We start from the raw sequence: 25,717 nt of genomic DNA, 5'->3' as shown, positions 1-25,717 counted from the left end.
TGCCACAAGATGTAGTGATGGCCACCAATTTGGATGGCTTTAAAAGGGGGTTAGAGAAATTCCTGGAGGAGAAAAAGGCTATCCATGGCTACTAGCCCTGATGGTTGTGTGCCATCTCCAGTATCCGAGGCAATAAGCCTTTGTGCACCAGTTGCTGGGGAACATGGGTGGGAAGGTGCTGTTGCACCATGTCCTGCTTGTTCATCCCTGGCCGATGGCTGGTTGGCCGCTGTGTGAACAGAGTGCTGGACTAGATGGACCCTGGGTCTGATCCAGCATCAGGGTATTTCTTATGTTCTCATTACCTATTGGAGACATAAATCGCTTGCCAGTCCTCTAAAATCCTGTAGCTGCAGTTCTCTATGCTATGAGCTTTGATATTTTGCTATCTACCCTGAGCCCACTGATTCCATCAGCCCCCCAAGAGCAACGACACAGACAAGGGGTGTATGCTGAAAACAGCACTTTATTTGCACCTAAAAAGATCTACTTCTTCTTCGAGACACCCACGGTTCTGCCACGGCGGCCAGTGGTCTTGGTGTGCTGGCCACGCACACGCAGGCTGTGAGGGAAGAGCAGGAGGCGGCAGATTAGCCAGGGGGAGGGAGACAGCCAACGCCCCCACCCAGCTGCACCCAGCGGCCTCCCCCCGGCTGCCATCCGGGCCTCCCCCTCGCCGCCATCCGGGCCTCCCCCTCGCCGCCATCAGGGCCCCACCGTGCCCAGACTGCCCTGGCCTCCCCCCGCCCCCAAGCGCAGGCCGCCTTCCCCCACGCTCACCCCCAGAAGTGGCGCAGGCCTCGATGGGCTCGGATCTTCTTCAGCCGCTCCAGGTCCTCACGGAGCTTGTTGTCCAGCCCGTTGGCCAAGACCTGCCGGGGAGGAGAGAGCAGGAAGCTTAGGAAAGGGTCTCCCCCTTCTCCAAGGGGAATCACCAAGGCTACAGAGCAACCGATAGCTCAATCCCAGCAAAGCCGGAGAAGGCGCCAGCAGCCAGCAAGGCCAACTCCTTGCTCTGGGCCCAAGAGGCAGCAGCTGCAGCCCAGTGGTCGGAACACCTGTTTGTGAGTAAACCTCTCCCCGTCCTCCTGCTGCTGCTCGGTAGAGCTAAAGGCCGCTCTCGGGTTCCCTCGGCATTTCCTGGCCTGCTCTGCCTTCACGTCCAGACGTGGCTGTCCTTACACCGTTCCTCAGTACCCTTTGCAAGGCGGACGCAGGCCCTTCAGCCTCCCAAAAGGAACACAAGCAGCCCGTGTGTCCTTCTTACAGCGGAAGCAGGAACTCACACCACGGCTGCTGCAGGGGGGGGGAGGGGGAGAGGTATCCCCAAACCTGAGGTTCTCACCTGGCTGTACTTCCCGTCCTTGACGTCCTTCTGTCTGTTCAGGAACCAGTCGGGGATTTTGTACTGGCGGGGGTTCTGCATGATGGTGATGACGCGCTCCACCTACGGGGGGAGAGGAGAGGCCACCGTGAGCGCCACGCCCGAAGCAGGGAAGGTCGGCTCGGCTTATCGGGTCAAAAACCAGGAGTCAAGCAGGTCACGCCGAGCGAGGCAGAGCGGGGATGGAAGAGGCCACGGCTGGACTACCAAGCCCAAGCAACGTGGGGCGGAAGAGCTCTCTCGAAAGCCCGGCAGGGGGAAGTGGCAGCCGGCTGCGAGAGCCACGCTCCTGACACAACGGGCCGGCTGGAGCTGCGGGCCTTTCACTGCTACCGAAACCAGGCCGAAGCACCAGCCAGTCCAACCAAAAAGCTGGTCGGCTGAGTGTGGGCGGCGGCAGCAGCCACCCCGCGACTCCTGAAACAGATTCGGGATGTAGAATCCTGACGCACCCAGGCCTGGCAGAGAGATGCGGCATGCTGGGGAGATTTGGGGGTCAGGCTGAAGGCACTTCACGGGCTCAAGTGACAGGAAGCCGGCTGGACATCAGGAAAAACCTCCTGACTGTTAGAGCAGTACGACAATGGAACCAGTGACCTAGGGAGGTTGTGGGCTCCCCACACTAGAGGCATTCAAGAGGCAGCTGGACAACCCTCTGTCAGGGATGCTTTAGGGTGGATTCCTGCAATGAGCAGGGGGTTGGACTCCATGGCCTTAGAGGCCCCTTCTAACTCTGCTATTCTATGACCTCTGATCACGGCAGGCAGCAGCTCTCCAGTAGCTCACCGTCATGAGGGCCCCCCACACAAAGCGTATGTCCTGCCTCTGGCCCCCAAGGCCTCTAGGGACAAGCCGACACCAATATTTTTCCAAGACTGTATTCATCTACCCTGGACAAAATGGTTCCTCTGAGTACAACCAGAACCCAATATAAGAAAAACCGGAGGGAGGGGAGGGAAGGAGGAGAAAGCCCCCGTTTGGAAGGACTCCCTCACCTCATCTTCTGTGAGTTCACCGGCCCTCTTGGTCAGGTCGATGTCAGCTTTCCTCAACACCACGTGGGCGTAGCGCCTGCCCACACCCTGCAGGCAAAAGGAGGGGGGAGAGATTTAAGGAGGGGAAGGGCTCCCTGCAGGATGGCAATTGCAAATACAGCACTAGGCAGCCCCAAAGTTGTAATTAATGTTGTTCAGATAATTATATCTCTCACACTGGAGGCTTTCAAGAGGTAGCTGGACAACCATCTGTCAGGGATGCTTTAGGCCCCTTCCAACTCTGCTATTCTATGATTCTAGAGACTGAAAGAACGGGGCCTGTTTAGCCTGGAGAAGAGAAGATTGAGGGGAGACATGAGAGCACTCTTCAAATTCTTACACGGTTGTCACACAGAGGAGGGCCAGGATCTCTTCTCGATCTTCCCAGAGTGCAGGACAAGGAATAACGGGCTCAAGTTAAAGGAAGCCAGATTCCAGCTGGACGTCAGGAAAAACTTCCTGACTGTTAGAGCAGTATGACAATGGAATCTGTTACCTAGGGAGGTGGTGGGCTCTCCCACACTGGAGGCCTTCAAGAGGCAGCTGGACAAGCATCTGTCAGGGATGCTTTAGGGTGGATTCCTGCATTGAGCAGGGGGTTGGACTCGATGGCCTCGTAGGCCCCTTCCAATTCTGCTATTCTATGATCTCTACCAAGTATGTAAAAGAAGACATATGTGCCACTCAAATACATCTACAGTGGTGGCCAAAATTGTGGACACTTTTTGAAATTTTCATGTTTTGCAATTTTGCCTGCTTATAAAGTGTCCACAATTTTAGCCATGCTGTAGGCTCAGTTCAGACAACACGTTTCTCTGTGGTGATTCTAGAAGTCCACAGTGGAGTTTTTACATCCCCTCTGAGAATGTGTTCTCTGGAGGGAAAACTCTACTATTCTATGATTCTAAATGTCCCAATAAACTTTTCAACGTAATATTTAAATGGCATTAACTGTGCTTTGGATTTCAGTGGAGCTCACTTGCTGTCAAAAATTCCCTTAAAGTTGCAGCCCAAGTCACCTTTCAAAACACAGCCAAGGGGAGCGATAGAAAACCCAGGAAATGCCACAGAGTCGCCTGCCGCCCTTCTCTCGGTATTGCTGGGCCTAGGACTGAGAGATTTGGGCTCACTGGCCGCTCCAGACCCCCTGCACCTCCCTCAGCCCCCATTTCTCACAGACCTTGATGGCGGTGATGGCGAAGGCGATCTTCCGCCGCCCATCTATGTTGGTGTTGAGAACTCGCAGGATGTGCTGGAATTTCTCAGGAATCACGAGCGACTTTGGGGGAGGAGAGAGAGATTATTATTATTATTATTTATTTATATAGCGCCATCAATGTACATGGTGCTGTACAGAGTAAAACAATAAAATAGCAAGACCCTGCCGCATAGGCTTACATTCTAATAAAATCATAATAAAACAATAAGGAAGGGAAGAGAATGCACCAAACAGGCAGTATAAAAGTCAGAACAACATCAAGTTTTAAAAGCTTTAGGAAAAAGAAAAGTTTTTAGCTGAGCTTTAAAAGCTGCGATTGAACTTGTAGTTCTCAAATGTTCTGGAAGAGCGTTCCAGGCGTAAGGGGCAGCAGAAGAAAATGGACGAAGCCGAGCAAGGGAAGTAGATTTAGTCAAAAGGCAAGAAAAGGCCCACGGGCTTCACGAAGGAAACAGACTGGGAGAAAGTGGCGGAAGGGGCAGCGGAGCGTTTTCTGGCCAATCAGATCCCACAGCCATGTGCGGAAAGACGGCCCCTCAGGTCTAAACACGGGACAAGACCCCACTCCAGAGTGATTGGGAGACAGAGCTCAGGCTATTCACACTGGTGGCAGTGAGTGCCCAGACCATTCCCCCCCCCCAGACACACACACTTCCTTGCAACATCACCTCCCAAGTGCATAAACAGAATAGCTTATTTATTTTTATCATGGTTATAATTAAGTTTTTGTTTTTGTTTTTTTAATAATTTTTATTCATTTTCAACGCTATATAAACATAGATAAACATTACCAAAATATAACTGAACAAAACACAATAAGAAAAAAAAACATCAAATATCTGCTGCATACATATTGAATAATTGTTGAGTACAAATATCAAAAACTATTACCTATACTTTATCATACTACAACATCTTCGTTCTTAACATAAATGTGCACCCCCCACCTCGGGATCATTCTTGAGTCCAAAATCTAATCGTTTCTTCTGCTGGTGGTTTCCCACTTCCCTTAATAAACACAAATATTAGGAACTGTTTCCAGATTCCTTCGAACTCATTTATTTTAGTTACGCCTTTTCTCCACTTAATATTACATGTCAGTTTATCATTAATGGCTATGTCCCATACTTCTTTATACCATTTCTCAATAGAGTATTCCCCTTGGATCTTCCAGTTCCTAGCTACCATCAGTCGTGCTGCAACCAACAAACTCGATATCAGCTCTATAGTTCCTTTTCCACACTTTATATCTTCAAATAGTGACAGCAATGCTATTTTTGGTGTTTGTTCTATTTTCATTCCCACTATTTCTTCAATTTCTGAGAACACCATCTTCCATAATCTTTGTACATATTTGCATTGCCACCACATATGTAAATACGTTCCTTTTTCCCCACAACCTCTCCAACAATTTGCTGAATGTTGATCACTTATCTTATTCAATCTAACCGGGGTTAGGTACCACCTCCATAAAATTTTAAAATAGTTCTCCTTTATTCTCACTGATAAACTTCTCAACACTCTTTGTTTCCATAGTCCCTCCCAGCTCTGTCGCCCTATTTGTATCTTCAAATCTGATTCCCAAACCATTTTCTCTGTATTCTCTCTAAACTCCTTCTCTAACAATATTTTATATATTTCACTCATTAATCCTTTTGAAACTATACTACCTCCTTTTCCTTTCTCCTTACTTACTACTAATTCTTCAAACCTCGTCATCTTTCTGCACATTCTATTATCTTTAATCCACTTTTTATTCCATTGTTCTAATTGACCATATTCTAACCAAGATAGCTTCTTCTCCTTTAACAAATTTTCCATATCCTCTCTTGTTTTAATATCTCTTACCCAATCCTTTAATTTTATTTTATTTTTCTCTTTTAATATTTTACATAATCTACCCTTTAGATCCTCTGGGAAATTCTTTAACATTATTATCGGTGCTAAGGGAGAGTTGCTCGGAAGCAGCTTCCCTTTAAATTTACTCCAAATTTCCCATTGAATTAAGTTTTGTTTTAACCTTGGTTGCATTGTTAGCTGCCTTGAGGAGCAGAGGAGGGCCAGGATCTCTTCTCGATCCTCCCAGAGTGCAGGACACGGAATCATGGGCTCAAGTGAAAGGAAGCCAGATTCCAGCTGGACATCAGGAAAAACTTCCTGACTGTTAGAGCAGTGCAACAATGGAACCATTGGACCCTTGGCCTGATCCAACATCAGGGCTCTGCTTCTGGTCTTATGTTCTGCTCTCTATCATCCAAGGCCCAAATCAATGGGCTCAAGTGACAGGAAACCAGATTCCAGCTGGACATCAGGAAAAACTTTGACTGTTAGAGCAGTACGACAATGGAACCAGTGACCTAGGGAGGTTGTGGGCTCTCCCACACTAGAAGCCTTCAAGAGGCAGCTGGACAACCCTCTGTCAGGGATGCTTTAGGGGGGATTCCTGCATTAAGCAGGGGGTTGGACTAGATGGCCTTAGAGGGCCCCTTCCCACTCTACTCTTCTATGATTCTAGTCCGCATCAGCTGCAGGGAACAGGGCTGCTCACCCTGACAGGGTGACGGGGATTTTTGCACTCTCGACCACTAACTACCACGCAAGCAGAGGTTCAACAGGTGAGGAGGGCTCGCCTCCGCCGCCTCCCTGGTTGGAAATGAATCAAGGCCTAGAAAGCGGTCCCGATTCTTCGCCCCTTAACAAACGCTCAGCCTCCCGGGCCCCCAACCGCATCTCCTCGAGGGAGGGCCCCCGGCGCCCCCCTGCCCTGCGAACCCCCTCGCGACCCCCTCCGCGCCGCTACCTCGGCGGATGGCGGCGGATTCCCCGCGGCCCCCCCAGACCCACCATGGCTGCGGCGCCTGGCTCTCGCTCCTGCTGCGGCCGGAAAAGGAAGTCGCCGCGGCGCGAGAGCCTCCATATAAGCCCCTCCCACCCAGCGGAGCCGACTTCCGGTGGAAGCGGCGCTGTTTCCGCTCGTCCTCAGGCTGAAGCCAGCAACAGAGGACGGGCGAGCACACTTCCGGTTAAGTCTGCCTGCACTTCCGGTACGGTAGGCCATAGAGATAGAAAATCTGAGAGCCACCACAGGAAATGACCGGACAGGTCGATCATTTCACTGATTTCTCACCCTAATTTCCCCAATGTGCGCTATATATTTGGGGCTGCAGCTATGGAGATGCTAGGTCGTAGCGACGTCACTGTGCGCCCGCGGAGGATCGTGGGAAAGGGAGGATTTCCTTGTATACCGGAAGTCCGGGTGTTGTTGTCAGTTTATCTTTCTATCTCTACGGGAGAGGGACCAGTCACTCGCTCTATTGGTGTGCTTTGTTCTATAGTGTCCGGGTGGGAAACAGGGGAGCAGAGAGAACAGTTCCGTGCAGATTTAAGCTTGGGGGCCGCCTCTGACTCCTTTTTCCCCCCCTGTCAGCCCCTCCGCCTCACACCACGGGCACGAAGCTTTAACGGCCATCTGCCTCCCAGTCCAGCCCTTCCTGGAGAGGAAGTTGCGGCCTGTCACAGCCGCCATACTGCCCCGCGAGGCATTTCGGGACTTGTAGTTCTGTGAGGGTTTGTTTCCTGAAAGACCGGAAGCTGCCCCTCTGGAAGCCCCGGATGTGGCGGAGCCGGAGGAAAGGGTTGGTCGCGCCCGGCGAAGCTCGATGGCTGCCGCGGCCGGGCCTGAGGAGGAGGAGGACTGGAGGCGGCGGCAGCGGCAGCAGCTCCGCTCGGGAGACATGGAGGAAGAAGAGGTGGGGGTCGGACCGGTGAGGGTCACGGACTGGTCTCCGTTTCCGGTCCCTGAGCCCCCTACTTCCGGTTTCCCATCTCTAACAGCATGGGGGGGAAGGAGACGCTCTATCTTCTTTCCTCTTCTATTTTCTCCCTGGGGAGGGGATGGAGGCCCACCACCACCCTCCCCCCAAATTATGTGGTCTTGGTGACCTTTGACCTCTCCTATGGGATCAGGTCAGGATGCACCTGTTGGATTTCTGCCTTTCCCGACTAAGTGACTCCTTTAAATGGCCGCTTGCGGTGGCTTGGACGGAAAGCAGCCTAGAAATGTCACTGCCAGGGAGTAATAGACAGGGAACGCGACAAGAGGGAGGCGCACCTGTTGGATTTCTGCCTGTCCGCCCCAAGCTACTGCTTTTGATGGCCGCTTGCGGTGGCTTGGACGGAAAGCAGCCTAGAAATGTCACTGCCAGGGAGTAATAGACAGGGAACGCGACAAGAGGCAGGCGCACCTGTTGGATTTCTGCCTGTCCGCCCCAAGCTACTGCTTTTGATGGCCGCTTGCGGTGGCTTGGACGGAAAGCAGCCTAGAAATGTCACTGCCAGGGAGTAATAGACAGGGAACGCGACAAGAGGCAGGCGCACCTGTTGGATTTCTGCCTGTCCGCCCCAAGCTACTGCTTTTGATGGCCGCTTGCGGTGGCTTGGACGGAAAGCAGCCTAGAAATGTCACTGCCAGGGAGTAATAGACAGGGAACGCGACAAGAGGGAGGTGCACCTGTTGGATTTCTGCCTGTCCGCCCCAAGCTACTGCTTTTGATGGCTTTCAAAGGGATTAATTATCATGAATTTTTGCTTAATGGAGGATAAGACTTCACCCGGCTGCTAGTCCTGATGGCTCTATGCTACCTGCATTAGCAGTGGTGCTTCTGTACACACCACATGCCGGGGATCATGGGTTTGAGGGTGCTGTTGTGCTCGTGTCTTGCTTGGGGGTTTCTCATTGGGGGCAGCTGGTTGGACGCTGTGGGGAAAGGGTGCTGGACTAGATGTTGTGGGCTCTCCCACACTAGAGGCCTTCAAGAGGCAGCTGGACAAGCATCTGTCAGGGATGCTTTAGGGTGGATTCCTGCATTGAGCAGGGAGTTGGACTCGATGCCCTTATAGGCCCCTTCCAACTCTGCTATTCTATGAGTGACCAGATACAAAAAGACGCAACTTCACCAGGTGCTGCATGCATACAAATGACACTTGCTGGCGTCCCTCCAAGAGTCAGTAATGACTCAGTGCTTGCACGAGAGGTTCCTTTCCTTTCCCTGTCACACAGAGGAGGGCCAGGATCTCTTCTTGATCCTCCCAGAGTGCAGGACATGGAATAACAGGCTGAAGTTAAAGGAGGCCAGATTTAAATACTTACCTTTTAAGTATTTGAAGAGTGCTATCATATGAGCTTCAGTTTTTATTGGAATGGGGAAAGCACTGTGCAAATCCTGGAAACCCACCCAGTGATCGGTGGTCAGGAGAAAGAGGTGTGAACAGGAAAGGGGTGCGTGTGTGGCCATCTGGGGGAACTTGGACGGCTGGATCTGACTTGTGGCCATGGAGAAGAAATAGGCCACTTCCAGAGTTGCTGTGAAGGAGAAAACTCTCAGACAACTTCAAAAAAGGAGCAGTCTGAACTGCTTCTTCCCCTGTTGAATTTCTGCCTGTCAGGTGCTAATTGAAGAGCCTAGAGCCCTGGTAGAAAATGGAAGTTGGGAACCTTAGAATAAAGGATGTTCTAGTGAGACGTGGAGCTGTACAGAGAACATAGTGTCGCTATCTGTGCTGAAGAAGCTTTTAAACTGTTACATGGTAGGCAGAAACCCAACAGGAGCAGCACTTCCAGGTGTGAAGATGAAGTGCTGCCTGACCCCTGCCTACTGCACAGCTAATAAAAGTGCACAAGGTGAAAATGCAGGCCTCTTTCCTGGGTGCCGTCTCTGGCAATGTTTCTGGCATATATTGAGTTTGAAAGCTGTGGAATTTAAAGTATTTGGAAAATAGGCACGAATGGAGAAAATAGCTTTACAGTGTACAGTTATGCCAATGTGTGTTTTCTAAATGGAGCAGGAAAAACTTCCTGACTGTTAGAGCAGTTCGACAATGGAACCAGTGACCTAGGCAGGTTGTGGGCTCTCCCACACTAGAGGCCTTCAAGAGGCAGCTGGACAAGCATCTGTCAGGGATGCTTTAGGGTGGATTCCTGCATTGAGCAGGGGGTTGGACTCAATGGCCTTTTAGGCCCCTTCCAACTCTGCTATTCTACGATTCTATGATTCCGACCCTCCTTAATCCCTCTGAAAGCCCTCCGAGTGAGCGCCCGCCCACCCGCCGTTCCCACAGCAAATGCTGTACGTTCATTCGGCACTGGGTGAAGCATTCCTGTCTTTCGGTCTGTGCTTCCAGCGGCTGGTTGGTTGGGAGAAGGGGAATATGGGGGCCGAAACATTTCCCAGCTTCCGCTCCCTGCAAGCCGTGATTGACGCCGGCTGTGCCTGCCCTTTAGGGCCAGAGCGAGGAGTCCCTGCCGCTCCACCTGGGTGAACTGGACCTGACGTCTGACGAGTTCATCTTGGACGAAGTGGACAGTAAGTTGTGTGTGGGGGTGGGGGTGGGGGTGTCCTTGGCACCTCTTCCGTCGTTCCTCTCTTCGCATGCTCCGTAGGTCGAGTGATTTTTGTTGTTTACAGCCTGGCCCTCCCTCAAGAGGGGCTCAGGAAATATCTCTTCCCATCCCTCCTGGAGCAGCAGAGCGGTTCTTTTTTGTTCTTGGGGCGTCAGCAGACACATTTGGGATTTTGAGAGAGTGACACGGGCACTCTCACAAAATGGCTGCCACGGGGGCGGGGACACATTATTATTATTATTATTTATTTATTTATTTATTTATTTATATAGCGCCATCAATGTACATGGTGCTGTACAGAGTAAAACAGTAAATAGCAAGACTCTGCCGCATAGGCTTACAATCTAATAAAATCATAGTAAAACAATAAGGAGGGGAAGAGAATGCAAACAGGCACAGGGTAGGGTAAAACTAACAGTATAACAGTATAACTAACAGTCTAAAGTCTGAGCAACATCAAGTTTTAAAAGCTTTAGGAAAAAGAAAAGTTTTTAGCTGAGCCCATTTGTAAAATAGCTGCCACAGTGGGGGGGTCACAAAACACTAATTTCCCAGGCAGCAAACTGGAAAGAGTTAAAGAAAAGCAATTTGCCCCAGAACGGGGTGAGAAGGGGGCAGAGGGTTAAGGCCCTGGGCTGCAAAGCACAAAACTGCTCGCTTGAACCTTGATCGAGAGAGCAGCCCTTTCGCTTTTTTTAGACTCCCAGCTAAAAAATTAGTTAATGGAATTGAAATGTATTTTAAAAACAATTAAGGAGTAGAATGAAAATCAGAAGTGTCAGGCAACCTTGCAGGTGCCACGGGAGCGGCCCACGGGCGCCACGTTTAGAGAGCCCAAAGCCAGAGCCTCGCCTATTTAATAATTTATTTATTTATTCATGTTTATTTATTGCATTTACATCCCGCCCCATAGCCGAAGCTTTCTGGGCGGTTTACAAAAGTTAAGAAACAGCGGACAATAAAGAACTATACAAAATTTGAAACCATCAAAAAAATATGAAAACAACAGTATCCATTTTAAACAACAGTTCTGGGGTCCGTTAAAAAACCAACAAACTTAGCATATGTTGTTAAATGCTGTTAACTGCCTGGGAGAAGAGAAAGGTCTTGACCTGGTGCCAAAAAGATAACAGTGTTGGCACTCTGAGCTTTGTTGGGGAGATCATTCCCAGTTGGGGGGCCACCACCGAGAAGACCCTCTCCCTTGTTGCCATCCGCTGAGCTTCCCTCGGAGGAGGCACTCAAAGGAAGACCTTAGATGTTGAGCACAGTGAGCGGGTAGGTTTATGTCGGGAGAGGCATTCCATCAGGTATTGCGGTCCCAAGCCATGTAAGGCTTTATAGGTTAAAACCAGCACCTTGAATTGGGCTCAGAAACGTATAGACAGCCAATGCAAGTGGGCCGGAATGGGTGTTAGATGTTCGAACCTTCCTGTTCCAGCTATCAATCTGGCCGCTGCATTTTGCACAAGCTGCAGCTTCCGAACCGTCTTCAAAGGCCGCCCCACATAGAGGCCATTGCAGTAGTCTAATTTGGAGGCTACCAGAGCATGGATGACTGAAGCTAGATAATCCCTGTCCAGATAGGGGCGTAGCTGGGCCACCAACCGGAGCTGGTAGAAGCACTCCGTGCCACCGAGGCCACCTGAGCCTCAAGAGACAGAGACGGTTCTAGGAGAACCCCCAAGCTTCGAACCTGCTCCTTCAGGGGGAGTGAAACCCTGTCCAGAACCGGTTGAACACCCATTAACCGGTCAGAGGAACCACCTACTAACAGCATCTCAGTCTTGTCTGGATTGAGTTTCAGTTTATGAGCCCTCATCCAGTCCATTGTCGCAGCCAGCCACCGGTTCAACACATCCACAGCCTCACCTGATGAAGAGGGGGGCTGTCCCCCCTATACCACCTGAATGCTCCTCTGTCACCTGGAACCTATTTGGGGTCCCCACCATCACCCGGCACATCCAGAAGGACCACACACACACACACACACACACACACACACACACACACCATTGGCCCAGGGGTTCCCTCTCCCGGAGGGAGATCCTTCCAGCTGAGCTTGAAATTGGAACAAGCTGCTCCCTGTTTGGTAGGAAGGGGCTTGCAACGTCCCTGTAGCATCCCCCCCTCTCCATCCTGTAATTGCCGGGGGTGGGAGGGAGACGAGCACTGCCCCAATGGCCCCCCACCGAAACAAACTCTGTGTTTTCCCCTTCCAGTTCACATCCAGGCCAACTTGGGGGACGCTCTGGTGCAGGAGGCGTTGAAGACGGTGAGCAGGGCTGTGGGGTGGTGGTGGTGGGTGTGGGTGTGAGAGAGAGAGAGAGAAGTGGGGTGCTGGGCTGGGACCCCGCTAACCTTTCGCTCCCCCCTCCCCTTTTCCCCTGGCAGGGCGTGGACCTCCGGCAATATTCCAAGCAGGTGGAGCTGGAACTGCAGCAGATCGAGAACGCGTCCATCAAGGACTGTATCCACCGTGACGGGAGGGGAGGGGAGGGGGTGGGGGGCGGAGCCGGATACGTCCGTGGGCCCCCCTCTAGAATCCAGGAGGGCCCCTTTCCCCCTGAATAGGGTGACCAATTATCAGGGATTTCCCGGATTTGTCCTGTATTTTGTTCTATCCTGGGTGTCCGGGGCGGGGGGGGGAGGGATTTTCTGTATCTTTCTATAATGTCCAGGAATGACACACCTTCCCCTTTAAGGCTGCCATGGGGGGGCGTAATTCCTGGAGGTGCATCACCCCTCCCCCCGCTTCAATCGGGGCCTTAAAGGGGAAAGCATGGCATTCCCGGACTCTATAGAAAAGGCCCCGATTGGAGCAGGGGGCGGGATGGACGCGCTTTCCCCTCCAATCAAAGCCTTTAAGGTGGGGGGCGGGCAGGATCATAGAGTCATAGAATAGTAGAGTTGGAAGGGGCCTCTTAAGGCCATTGAGTCCAACCCCCTGCTCAGTGCGGGAATCCACCCTAAAGCATCCCCGACAGGTGGTTGTCCAGCTGATGCACTTTCCTGTGGTGTCCTCTTTTTCCCAAATATGACCACCCTACCCCTGAACAGCAGCTGTCCGGGGCGGGCTGGGGTCTCCCGCTGCTGCAGCCCCCTCCCTGTGGGCCGTTCTCCTTAGCGGCCCCCACAGACATCAAGGAGAGCAAGAACATTGCTTCGCTGCACACGCAGATCACGGCCTGCGACGCCGTCCTGGAGGTGAGGCGAGGCGCCCGGCCTGCATGTTGGTGGCGGCGCCTGGTTCAGTTCGGGTGCCGGGCTTGGCAAGGCAGGGCGGCCCTTCCGTTAAAGGCTGGCCAGCGTTCCCTGGGGGGGGGGGGGGATTGCAGCGGCATCGGGCCCTGCTTGAGACCGAGCCAGACCCCAGGTCCCTCTAGGCCAGCATTGCCCGCGCTGACTGGCAGCCGCTCTCCAGGGAGTCAGGGAGGGAGGGCGAAGCATTTCCCAACCCTGCCTGGAGGGGGTGCTGGAGAGTCACCCTGGAGCCCTCCCCCAGCCGTGGCCCCTGATCCCCCGGCCGCTCTGGGCTCCTCCCTCCCTTCTGCCCCCTTCCCAGCTCAGCCTCCCTCTCTCAGCCCTCCTGGCCGCGTCCAGCGTCTCCCCACTTCCGTTTGGGGGCTGCCTCCGTCCCCCCTCCCTCTCTTCTCAGACAACCGGGGGTGGGTGGGCTGTCTCAGCCCGCCAGCCGCCATGGGTCTGGCAGAAGCGGTTCCCCAGTGGCACGCTGGGCGTCCGGGGCTTGAAATGAGACGCAGTCACTGGCCGGCCTCCGTCGGCGTTTCCCCCCTCGGCCTCCCAGTCTGAATCTGCCCCCTACGATGCTCACCTCGGCCTCCCACCCCTGCGTGGTCTGGGGAGAGAGCGATTAGCCTCATGGCTGGCTGGGGGTGATGGGGGTTGTAGTCCAACATGACTGATGGGTTGCCGAAGGGTGCTCTAGAGATATCCCTTGCCCGCCGTCCCTTTATTGAGTTGACTACTCCCCCTCGCCCCCCGCAGGCCAAGTCTGGATGCAGCGCAAGAGCGTTTGCTGCTAGTCCTCATGAGGTGGAAGCCCCCCCCCCCCGCTGGTGGCCTCTGTCCGCGCCCAAGATGGCTTCTGGGGGGGGGGCGGGGGGGGCTCAGGAGGGGCTCCAGGCCGTCCGCCCGTCTGCCTCGCTGGCTCCTCTCAAAGGGCCCAGGACCGGATGCTGGAGCCACCTTGCCGAGGCTGAGCAGGCCTGGCTCTGGACGGGGCCTGGATGAGAGGCCTCCCGGGGCGTCCTCGTGGGCTCAGCCTTGGGAGGGAACTCCGGCCAGGCCTCCGCCACCCGGCCCAGCGCGGAGGCCCCCTTGCCCTGGCAGGAAGCCCCCAAACAGAGCGCGGCGATGGGCACGGCCCTCTCCGGTGGCCGCCTCCCCTCGGAGGCCGGCTCACGGCTTGTGCTTGAGGCCTCTTGGCTCTCTGAGATCCCTGGCGGGAGTCCGTCCCGCCGGCTCCGCGATGCCCCGCTGCTCCCCTCCCGCGGCCGTCTCTGCCTAACGCGAGCTCCCCCCTCCCGCCCCCCCTCCCCGTCTCCCCAGCGCATGGAGGCCATGCTGAGCTCCTTCCAGTCCGACCTGAGCAGCATCAGCTGCGAGATCCAGACGCTGCAGGAGCAGTCGGTGGCCATGAACGTCCGCCTGCGCAACCGCCAGGCCGTCCGGGGCCGCCTCTCGCAGCTGGTGGACGAGCTGGTGGTGCCCAACGTCATGATCAGGTGCGTCTCGGTCGGTCGGGAGGGGAGGGGGCCGGGAGGGGAGGCCGGGGAAAGGGGCGGCTGGCAATGCAGAACTCGCGCGGATCCCGGACAGGCAACAGAGTTCCTGCTGTGTTAGGAGAGATAGTTGGGAGGGGGAGCCTGTTTGTTTAATTTCTAGCTCGCCTTTCTGTCCAAAAAAAATGGCACTCGGGGGCTAATGATAAAATCCAGAGGAAGAACAAAATCTTAATTAAAACGTGGCGCTCAAACCGATAAATTAGAAACGGGAGACGAGAAACAAGCGGCCCAGCTTAGGCCAAGGTGCCGCCCTCCTGCCACAGGCCCCCCTGACGCCCCTCCGGGCCCCTCTCTCCTCCTCCTCCTCCTCCGCAGCACCATCCTGGAGACGCCGGTGACGGATCAGGCCTTCCTGGAGCAGCTGCACGAGCTGAACAACAAGATCAACGCCGTGAAGGAGCAGGCCTTCCGCGAGACCATGGCGTGCGCCGACGTGACGGACATCTTGGACAAGCTGAAGGCCAAGGTGGAGGGGGGGCTTCCACCTGCAAGCCAGCCTGGGGCCCCTTCGGGTCTTTTGGACTTCAACGCCCAGCAGCCCCAGCTGGTGCAGCCAGTGGGCGGGAACACTGGGAGTCTGGAACCTCTGGAGGGCGCCTGGTTGGGGCAGGCCGCTTGAGCGATCGGCCGTTGTGCTGAGTCCCGCTGAGGAGGGGCGGATTGGGTCCTCACTTGGGCAGGGAGAAGCCGGGCACAGGCCAGGCGCCTCTGCCCGGGGCTCCTCTGCCTGGTTCTTCCTAGGGAGGGAAGGCGTGGGCGCCAGGGGACAGAGCCAGGGGCAGAGGGAGTTAGGCCTCCCCGGAGAGCCTCTGGCTGGAGGGGACCCTGCCGCGTACGTGTCAGGCAGGTTTCGGCACAAGCTGGTGCTCCCCCCCCCCGGACCGCCACGAAGCCCTGTTTCACGTCAGATCTGTGCCCCACTGGGGAATTCCCAGTGGCGGATGGAGGAGTATTTGGGTGAATCAAGGCTCCAGTGTGGGCAGGCACCCTGGGATGCTCTAGCGCTGGAGCTGCCGGGTCGGGTGCTGTGACCTCGGCGTAGCTGGGGCCCACTATCGGCGCGCTGCAGGGATGGGCGCCCACGCCTGGCCAGCCCTGGGCTCCAGACTCCCCTGCTCCATGTAGGGGCAGGTAGCCGAGAGAGGAGCGGGCGGCCCCACATCCCACTATGAGGGCCACGGCGGAGGAGCGCTCCCCAGAATGCCTCCCCACACAAGCGGGGCGGCTCGTGCCCACAGCCTCACAAAGTCAAATTGGCCCTGTCCGTGCCTTGCAGCCCCACTTGCAACGCTCCGGGGGCTTTGCTCAGCGCGGGCCCCTCAGAACCACGTTTTGGGTTTGCGCACGGCCCGCTTCCCCAGCCCTTTCTCATGCTGTGGGGCCGGCCGCCGGCCCCCTCCCCCTCGCTGGGACGTTGTTGAAAGCCCTTTCAAGACGCCTCTTCCGCGTTCTGCCAGCTGCATGCCCAGCCGCACGAGGGAGGCCTCAGGGCCGCCCCAAAGCATCCTCTGTTGGGTTTCAGAACAACAAGGACCGTTTTCCTTAGGGGGGAAATAATTCCCTTTAAAATGCGTGTGTTCAGGGCTGAGGTACCACGAGCGAAAGGCGAAGAGTAGCTGGGTGGAGGGTGGTGGTGGTGGTGGTGGTAAGATGGAGGGCTGCCAGATACGCCCTTCTCGGACGCTGCCACCGGCATAGGGGGGTGCAAGAGGACACCCCCAAGACACGCGAAAACAGCCCCTTCGTTGCAAACGGCAAGAATCGAGGCGTTCCCCCCCCACCCGGCGTTGCCACCCCAGAAGCCCCGGAGGAGAGGTGGGATGGGAAAAGGATTTGGGCGTAAGGCCCCCATGGTGCTCAGTCCTCCTCCCTTCTGCCAGGCAGTGGCCAAGATCCGGGAGTTCATCCTGCAGAAGATCTACTCCTTCCGCAAACCCATGACCAACTACCAGATCCCCCAGAATGCACTGCTCAAGTACAGGTAGGAGGGTCCTGTTTCCCCCCCCCCGTGAGCGGCCGCCGAATCTCCCAGCATGCACAGAGTGGGCAGAAAGGAAAGACCAATAGCAAAGCAGCCTCGGATCTCCCAGAATCCTTCACTTCGCCGATAGTGTATTTCCCACAAGTGACTCGTACCATTGACACCATCCTAGGTGTTTGGGTTTCCCTGCATGCATTGCTCAGCGCTGGGCTGGGGACGGGACAGCCCCCCTGCTCTTATTCGGGGCTGGGTCTCCTTGCTCCAGGGTTTGGGGCTGAGTTCATAGAATCATAGAACAGCAGAGTTGGAAGGGGCCTACAAGGCCATCAAGTCCAACCCCCTGCTCAATGCAGGAATCCACCCTAAAGCATCCCTGACAGATGCTTGTCCAGCTGCCTCTTGAAGGCCTCTAGTGTGGGAGAGCCCACAACCTCCCTAGGTAACTGATTCCATTGTCGTACTGTTCTAACAGTCAGGAAGTTTTTCCTGATGTTTTGTTGTACTGCTCTAACAGTCAGGAAGTTTTTCCTGATGTCCAGCCGGAATCTGGCTTCCTTTAACTTGAGCCCGTTATTCCATGTCCTGCACTCTGGGAGGATTGAGAAGAGATCCTGGGATTGAGAAGAGTTCGGGGGCTTTAGGGTAGGGGATTTTTAAATTATTTTTGGCCTCTCACCCTTCTGTCTGGGGGCAGGTTTTTCTACCAGTTCCTGCTAGGACACGAGCGGTCGGTGGCCAAGGAAGTCCGGGACGAATACCTGGAGACCATGAGCAAGGTCTACCTGAGCTACTTCAAGTCCTACAACAGCCGCCTCATGAAGGTGCAGGTGAGACACGGCGCAGAGACGCGGGCGCCCAGGCTGCGGGGTTCCCACCTGGACCACCACCCTCTGTCCCATATTTCCCCTTTTATTTATTTATTTTATTACATTTATATATACCGCCGCATAGCCGAAGCTCTCTGGGCGGTTTACAAAAGTTAAAACCAGTGAACATTAAAAACAAATATTCAAAAATTCAAAAGCATTTGAATTTGAAAAATAGCAATATCCATTTAAAACAACTTTTCTGGGGTCAGTTAAAAAAAAATCTGAGCATATGTTGTTAACTGCCTGGGAGAAGACCTGGCGCCGAAAAGATAGCCACGTTGGCGCCAGGCGAGCCTCATTGGGGAGATTGTTCCATAATTGAGGGGCCACCACTGAGAAGGCCCTCTCCCTGGTTGCCATCCTCCGAGCTTCCCTGGGAGTAGGCGCTCGGAGGAGGACCTTAGATGTTGAGCGGAGTGAGAGGGTAGGTTCATGTCGGGAGAGGCGTTCCATCAGGTATTGTGGTCCCAAGCCATGTAAGGCTTTCTAGGTCAAAACCAGCACCTTGAATTGGGCTCGGGAACATACAGGCAGCCAGTGCAAGCAGACCAGAGCAGGTGTTATATGGTCGAACCTTCTGGTTCCAGTTAGGGAATCTGTAACTCCCCTGTGAATCTGTAATGGCTGCAAACTCCCCCCCCCTTTTCTCTCTCTCTCTCTCTCTCTCTCTGTTTCTCTCTCTCCTGGACCTGCAGTACGAAGAAGTAGCCGAGAAGGACGACCTCATGGGGGTGGAGGACACCGCCAAAAAGGATATCCTCTTCTCCCCGGTTGTGTGGGGCAGAGGGCAAGGAAGGGGTTCGGATCGGGGTTCATTTCTCACCCCAAAGCTGCCTTCCGATCTGGCTCTGGAGCGGGCGCTGAACCCAGGCCCCTGCCTCCGTTCCCTCCCCCGGCTTACCCGTTGGGAGGCGTCCCTGCCTTTCCCAAGGGCGGAGGCAAGGGGCCAGATCCGTGGCTGGGCCGGGCCTGCTCTCCCTGCTGTTTCCCTTGACCGCCTCCCTCCGGCCACGCTTCTTCTCCAAGCCGCCCCTGCGGAACCGCAACACCATCTTCACGCTGGGCAACCGAGGGAGCGTGATTGGGGGTGCCGAGCTGGAGGGCCCCATCATCGTGCCCCACTCCGCCCAGAAGAGCGACGTCCGAGTAAGCGGCCGCCCGGCCTCCTTTCCTGGCCTGGTTCGCCCGGCCGTGTTTCTTCCTCCCTGGGTGGCTGTTGTGCCTTTCGGTTGTCGTCTTTGGGAGGTTGTGGGGTCCAGGGAACAAGGGGTGGGGGGCTTTTTCTGGCTCTGGGACACCACAGCCCAAAGTGAGCACTCAACACACCCACCCACCCAATGTTGGTGTCTTTCCCCCAAGGATTGTGGCACGCCACCCTTTCATGCACGCATTCGGGCGCAGACGCGCGCCCGTTTTCACACAAAGCCTCCATTTTGTTTTGCCCAAATGCAGCTCAGAGGGTTGGAGGGAAAATCTACCTCTGAGCGGCTCCTGGTAGGCCATGGGGTTCCTGCCAGAGTGGGTGGGAGGAAGCCGGTGGGCCAGGCGGGGGACTTCCACTGGCCATAGGTGGCCCACTGCCCGGAAGCCCCCCACGCCTGGCCTAGGGTGTTGCCAATAGAAGGGGAGCAGAGGGGCTAGTTGAAGCCTCAGGATGGGGGTTCATTCGTTTCGTGCACACAGCCGGAGGTCGTGGCAAGTTCCATCTTAAAAAAATAAGTCAGACTTACTGGGGTGTTTTTTTGTGCTGTGAAGAAGGCTAGAAGGTGCGGGAGGTGTGTGCGGAGGCGGACAACGTCTTGAGAGGGACCCGCAAAAGTCCCCGAGTGCCCAGGAACGAGCATGCAACAAAACGCTCGTCTGATGGAGCTCTTCGTAGTAGGCCTGTGCGATGCCTCGGGTCCGAACCCTGAATCCGAAGTGGATTGGGGGGATTCGGGCCGGGCAAAGCCCGAGGCGGCCCGAAGTTCTCTGGGCGGTTTGCAAAAATGAAAACTACAGCAATATTTAACCATTTACTAATCAACAATATCACGATAATTTTCAAAAGCATACTAAGTACAAGTTTATAGCAAAACAGAGCAGGTAAGGGAGGGGGAAATATAACTTGGTTAGCGTGTTTCTCCGCCCTGAAGCCGCACGTCCCAACCTTCTGCTCCCGCCTTGCTTTTAAAGTCTCCAGGTGTGTGTGTGTGGGGTGAGGGGACCAGGTGGAAGAGCTCACCCTTGGTGGAACAGCGCTTCTCCCCCTGAAGCTGCCGGTGGGTTTCTCTTCTATTGATTTCTCCCTCGCCACCCCCCCTCTTTCTCTCTCTCTCTCCTCTGTCCGCTGCCCCCAGTACCCCTTTGAGTCCCTGTTCCGCAGCCAGCACTACGCCCTCCTGGACAACAGCTGCCGGGAGTATCTGTTCCTCTGCGACTTCTTCCTGGTGACCAGCAACCCTGCCCTGGACCTCTTCAACGCCGTCATGGGGAAGACCCTGGCCATGTTCCTGGTGAGTAGGGGGGCGGGAGGCGAGGCAGCGAGCCTCTGGGGGATTGGTACCATTTCGGAGGAACAGAATGGGGTGATATATATATATTTCGTTTTCCGAAATGCCTCGTTTGAGGACCTTTTCTGCTGGAATGGGCGCCACAGGCTTTGGGTCTGCGCTTCTGGGGCTGGAAAGAACACCTGAACCTGCTGCCCTGTTCTCTGAGCCCATCAAGCCCTGAGAAATTTCCTGTTACCTAACAGCGCAACCTGAAGAAGCACGTGGGCCTCTTAGGGAAGGCGGACTTCGCGGGTCTGGGCCTTGACTTGACCCTAATGGCCGCTTTCAGCTCGTCCTGCAACACAGGAGTATTGCTCCTTTTTCCCTTCCTTCCTTTCTCCTCTCTCTCTGGGCCTGTTCAGACGACATGCTAAGCCATGGTTAGGCCTATAACCCTTTTGCAGCAAATGGTTAGCGAGCGTGTTTAAAACGTGGTTAGGAATAGTTCACAGGACACGCCGGGCCTGTCCAGGAGACCCCCTAAACCCTGCTGGTCAAGGCTTTTGGCTTCCAAGTCATGTGAGGTCTTGGTTCCTCTCTATTAGGCCCTGGTTAGGCCTCATCTAGAGTCTTGCGTCCAGTTCTGGGCTCCACAATTCAAGAAGGACGCAGACAAGCTGGAGCGTGTTCAGAGGAGGGCAACCGGGATGATCAGGGGTCTGGAAACAAAGCCCTATGAAGAGAGACTGAAAGAACTGGGCATGTTTAGCCTGGAGAAGAGAAGATTGAGGGGAGACATGATAGCACTCTTCAAATACTTAAAAGGTTGTCACACAGAGGAGGGCCAGGATCTCTTCTCGATCCTCCCAGAGTGCAGGACACGGAATAACGGGCTAAAGTTAAAGGAAGCCAGATTCCGACTGGACATCAGGAAAAACTTCCTGACTGTTAGAGCAGTGCGACGGTGGAATCAGCTACCTAGGGAGGTTGTGGGCTCTCCCACACTAGAGGCCTTCAAGAGGCAGCTGGACAAGCATCTGTCGGGGATGCTTTAGGGTGGATTCCTGCACTGAGCAGGGGGTTGGACTCGATGGCCTTGTAGGCCCCTTCCAACTCTGCTATTCTGTGATTCTAAGCAGCAGGGCTTAAGGCGTCTCGTGCGATGCGTTTTGCTAAACCCTGCTCACTCACTAACCCCGGTCGGACCGTCTGCAGCAGGGTGAGCGGCTCTAACCGTGGCTTAAAGTCTTGCGTGTGCGACAGCACGGCTTGGGGTCCGGGCTCACCCCAGAGCGCCGCAGTTTCACTGAACACGGAGCCAGACGTGTCGCCTGAACAGGCCCGCTAAGTCACGGTTCACACGACATGCTAAGCCAAAATGGTTTCACGCCGAATGCGTTGCCACCGTGGCTCGGCGTGTCGTCTGAACGGGGTCGCTCCCTGCATGACTTTGGTCTGGACTTGGAGCACGACATTTGGGGGTCTCCGAAGACGGGGAAGGTCACAACCGCTCGGGGGGGGACACACTTCTGGCCACCACTTGTTTTGGCCTGCAACTCCCATGATGCCTAGCCATTGGCTCTGCTGGCTGATGGGAGTTGTAGTCCGAAACCTCCGAAGGGCCGCCGGATTTCCGGCCCCTGCCCTCGGGGATGCCAGTGAAAGGAGCCCGTGTGACCACTGCCTGTGTGTGCATGCGTGTGTGTGTCTCTCTCTCTCCCCGCCCCCACAACAGAAGCACATGGACGCCTACGTGAGCGACTGCTACGACAGCATCGCCGTCTTCCTCTCCATCCACATCGTGCTGCGCTTCAAAGCCATCATGGCCAAGCGCAACGTCCCGGCCATTGACAAGTGAGTGCTGTCCCTCCCCGCGTCCCCCGGCTCACGCCCCCCCCTCGCTCTGGGGAACCCAGGAGCCCCAGCTGGAGTCTTTCTCCCTCCCCACCCCACCCCAATTATAAGCTGGCCCAGGATGACGAGGGCCAGCTGAGGGGGTGGGGGGCGGAGCCGGGGTCCGCCTCGGCCGCTTCCCCCCTCCGCAGCCACGGTGTCTCTGGCTCCCCGGCCTTCCCCGAACGGGGCTGGACTCGATGGCCGTGTAGGCCCCTCCCAAAGCTAGTGTTCCGAACCCCCTTTCCTCCGCCATCCCCGCCAGATATTGGGACACGCTGCTGGAGATGCTCTGGCCACGTTTCGAGCACATCCTGGAGCTGAACATCCAGAGCATCCAGAACACCGACCCCCAGAAGCTGGGCTTCCTGGACACGCGGCCCCACTACGTGAGTCACGCAGGGGGGTGGGGGGGAGCAGAGGGGGCGAAGGGCTCGGGCAGGGCCGCTGCCTCCACCGCCCTGCGTGGCTCCCGAGGGCGGGGCTGGAACCAGCAGGTGGAAATGGCAGGGAGGCGGATTTGGGCTGGGCGTTAGGAGAGACTTCCTAACAGGGAGGGCGGCTTGGCACCGTGGGAGGTGGTGGGGCCATCTCATATTCGCGGGAGGCGTCCAAGCAGAGTCTGGGTGGACACCTCATACGTCGTGCGTAGCAGAGCCTGCATCGAGTGGGGGGGTTGGACTAGATGACCTCCAGGCACCCTTCCAACGATGTTGATCCTTGCCCAGCAGGGTGGATAATGTGGATAATTCTCCTCCAAGCCTTCCAAAGCATGGGGGGGCTAACTTGGCGAACTCCTTGCCACAGATGTGAGGAAGACCCCATGCTTCCCTGGAGCTTTGCCAGGAAGGGCGACGGTGGGTCGTTCCGGCAGGGTCTGTGCCCAGAGGGGTCTTCGGGACCGGCTGGCGAGGAGCAGCCCAAGGGACGTTGGGCCTGCCACCAAATGGACTTCGTCCGGGTGGGGCGCGTCCTCCCTCTCCGCCTTGAGATGCGCCCCCTAATCCTACCTTTCCCTGCTTCCCCCAGATCACCCGCCGGTACGCGGAGTTCTCCTCCGCCATCGTCAGCATCAACCAGACCTTCCCGCACGACCGGACGCTGACGCTGCTGGGGCAGCTTCAGGTGGGACCCTCTGGGGGGCGAGAGAGGCCTCCTGAGCCTGTCAGAAGCCCCGTCTGGCTCAGCATTCTGCGCCCACGGTGGCTGAGCAGGCCTGGGTGCAGGATGTGGAACTGGGCCCCCGAGATAGCTGGGGTCAGGAGGGCAGGGCCTCGGGCGCCTCAGAGCCCGGGCGGAGAGCGGAAGCCGGTCTGGGCTTTCCTAAAAGGAGGCCGGGAGACGGCCAGGCCCAGAGGGTGCCTGTGCTTGTGCTTGGCACACGGAGCCGTGGAGGCCCTGCTTTGCGTGCGGATGCACCCCGTTCAGTCTTTGGCCCCTCTGGGTAGAGCTGGGAAGGAACTCTGGAGTGCCCTGGCGGCTGCCAGTCTGTGTCCGCAATACTGGGCAAGATGGACCCATGCTCCGACTTGGCGTGAGGCAAACGTCCCACGTTCCTGTCTCCATGGGTTGGGCAGAAGCAGCTCCTCCTTTTCCTGCAGCCGCCTGAGGCGTGCGCTGCCAAGTCGGCCGCACAGCTCTGAGGCCGTTGCTGCTTGGGGGCCCCCCTGACCCCCGTCCCGCCTCCCCCTCTTCCTTCCGCCAGACCGAAGTGGAGAACTTCGTACTGCGGGTGGCGGCGGAATTCTCCTCCCGGAAGGAGCAGCTCATCTTCCTGATCAACAACTACGACATGATGTTGGGCGTCCTCATGGTAAGCGCTGGGGCCGCACCCCTGCCCCTGGGATCGGGAATGGGGGGGGCAAACGCTCCCTCTGATCGCCACGCCTGTCACACACACACACCCCGTCCTCTCCAGGAGCGCGCAGTGGAGGACAGCAAAGAAGTGGAAGGGTTCCAGCAGCTGCTGAATGCCCGGACTCAGGTAAGCGGCCAGGGAGGGGGGGGTGTTGTCCTTTGACTCCCCCCTCCGTCCCCCGTTCCCCCCCCCCCCCCGTGAGCACAGATGGGACTGATCCAGGGACGTCAAGATGCCGTCTGTCGCCTTCCGTTACCCCGAGGAAGGGAGTTCCACATCGGCCGGGAACGGTCCTCTCCGGCGGTGACAGCGTGCTGGGTTCCATCAGTGGTTCTGTCTCTCCCTGTGTCCGAGGGTTGGACGCTTCTCCTTTGCACATGAGGGCTAGTCGCTTGAAACAGCCGCAGCGCAGGGCAGCCCCAGGGGTCTGCCAGGTGGGGGGGGGGCTGAGGGGAGGGGAAAGGGGGGAGTTTACAGCCCCTTCTTCCCCGTTGATGGTAGTCATAGTCACTTGGCCTTTGTAACACACAGGGCCTTAAGCGGGGCCACCCCCTTGCGGTGTCCTCAGCGCTGCCTCCCTGTCCCTTCCTCCACCCCTCCCCGCTTTCCAGGAGTTCATTGAGGAGCTGTTGGCCCCCGGCTTCGGGGGCATGATTGCCTTTGTGAAGGAGGCGGAGGCGGTGGCGGAGCGGGGCCAGCTGGACCGCTTGCGTGGGGAGGAAGGTGAGTGCCGAGAAGGGGGGCGGCCGGGGTTGTTCCTCCGCGGGGCGCGGAAGCGGCCGCTGCCACCCAGGCCTCTGGCCCTCCCCCCGCGCTCCGCCTCCCGCGTGCTCCGCGTCTGCCCCCCCTCTCCTGCCCCCACAGCCCGGGTGACGCAGCTGGTGCGCGGCTTCGCCGGGACCTGGAAGGCGGCCGTGGAGGCCCTGAGCCAGGACGTCATGCGCTCCTTCACCAACTTCAAGAACGGCACCACCATCATCCAGGTGGGCTTGCGCCCGGGGGCCGGCGGGGAGCGGTGGGGGGGGCAGGGAAGGAAGGGGGCCGGCGGCCTCGTGGGTCACGCGGTGGTTGAGGAGGCAGCAGGGCTGGGGAGACGCTCCCTCCTCCGCCTCCCTCTCTCTTATTTCGGCCCAAGCACCCCTGGAATCTCCGAAATGAAATTGGGTCCCTTTCTCTCTCTCTCTCTCTCTCTCTCTCTCACCCCCCTTCCTTCCCTGTCTCTGCCTGCAGGGGGCGCTGACGCAGCTGATCCAGTACTACCACCGCTTCCACAAGGTCATGGGGCTGGCCCCGCTCAAGGCCCTGCCCGTCCGCTCGGAGCTCATCAATATCCACCACCTCATGGTCGAGGTGAAGAAACACAAGCCCAATTTCTGAGGCTGGGGGGTGGGTGCGTGGGTGCTGGGGCGGAGGGAGGCCTTGATGCTGCTGCTGCTGCCCCACCCCGCTTATCAGACCCGGGCCCCTGGGGAGGGGGGGGACCAGAGAGGCCGGTGCTGGCCTGAGAATGTCCTGTTTGTCCGCCTGTCTCGTCTGTTTTGCTTTGTACAGTGACAATAAATGCCCTTGCAAGTCAGCGTGGAACTCCTGGGCTCATGATTCAAAGTGGGAGGGGGGAGCCTAGCAGGGGGTCGTGTCCGTGTGCAGGTGTGTGTGTGTGCGCGCGTGGGTGAGTGTGAGTGAGAGAGGATGTTCCAATCCACCTCATCGATCTTGTATTCAAGAAAGATCAAAGAAGAAACTCTGCTCCTCCGTTCAAGACGTACGTAACTGAATTTGCTGCTGTAGTCGGTTAGC

At 56.4% G+C, this 25,717-nt stretch overlaps 2 protein-coding genes across 3 annotated transcripts; one reads left to right on the top strand and one right to left on the bottom strand.

The window, feature by feature from the left end:
* Positions 1-448: 448 nt before the first annotated feature.
* RPS18 (ribosomal protein S18) lies at positions 449-6,564 on the bottom strand. The gene is made up of 6 exons (XM_063122997.1): positions 6,482-6,564; positions 3,599-3,697; positions 2,380-2,466; positions 1,346-1,447; positions 781-872; positions 449-562 (listed from the first exon to the last, which is right to left on the bottom strand). The coding sequence occupies exons 1-6, from the start codon at positions 6,482-6,484 to the stop codon at positions 487-489; spliced, it is 459 nt and encodes a 152-aa protein (XP_062979067.1). The 5' UTR covers positions 6,485-6,564; the 3' UTR covers positions 449-486.
* A 686-nt stretch (positions 6,565-7,250) lies between these two features.
* On the top strand, positions 7,251-25,504 carry VPS52 (VPS52 subunit of GARP complex). 2 transcript variants are annotated; one of them, XM_063122805.1, is made up of 20 exons: positions 7,251-7,386; positions 9,918-9,999; positions 12,260-12,312; positions 12,432-12,507; positions 13,177-13,244; positions 14,610-14,785; positions 15,161-15,311; positions 16,726-16,826; positions 17,521-17,653; positions 18,391-18,448; positions 18,708-18,841; positions 20,035-20,190; positions 21,905-22,023; positions 22,328-22,451; positions 23,092-23,187; positions 23,768-23,875; positions 23,981-24,046; positions 24,532-24,643; positions 24,785-24,903; positions 25,151-25,504. In XM_063122805.1, the coding sequence occupies exons 1-20, from the start codon at positions 7,297-7,299 to the stop codon at positions 25,295-25,297; spliced, it is 2,169 nt and encodes a 722-aa protein (XP_062978875.1). In that variant the 5' UTR covers positions 7,251-7,296; the 3' UTR covers positions 25,298-25,504. The 2 variants fall into 2 exon arrangements, with proteins under 2 accessions (XP_062978875.1, XP_062978874.1); XM_063122804.1 differs by having other exon boundaries at positions 7,251-7,401.
* The last annotated feature ends 213 nt before the right edge of the window (positions 25,505-25,717 follow it).

Source organism: Elgaria multicarinata, chromosome 3, assembly GCF_023053635.1.
Source record: "Elgaria multicarinata webbii isolate HBS135686 ecotype San Diego chromosome 3, rElgMul1.1.pri, whole genome shotgun sequence".
In the NCBI taxonomy this organism is placed as follows: domain Eukaryota; kingdom Metazoa; phylum Chordata; class Lepidosauria; order Squamata; family Anguidae; genus Elgaria; species Elgaria multicarinata.
This window is presented reverse-complemented; position numbering and strand designations above follow the sequence as displayed.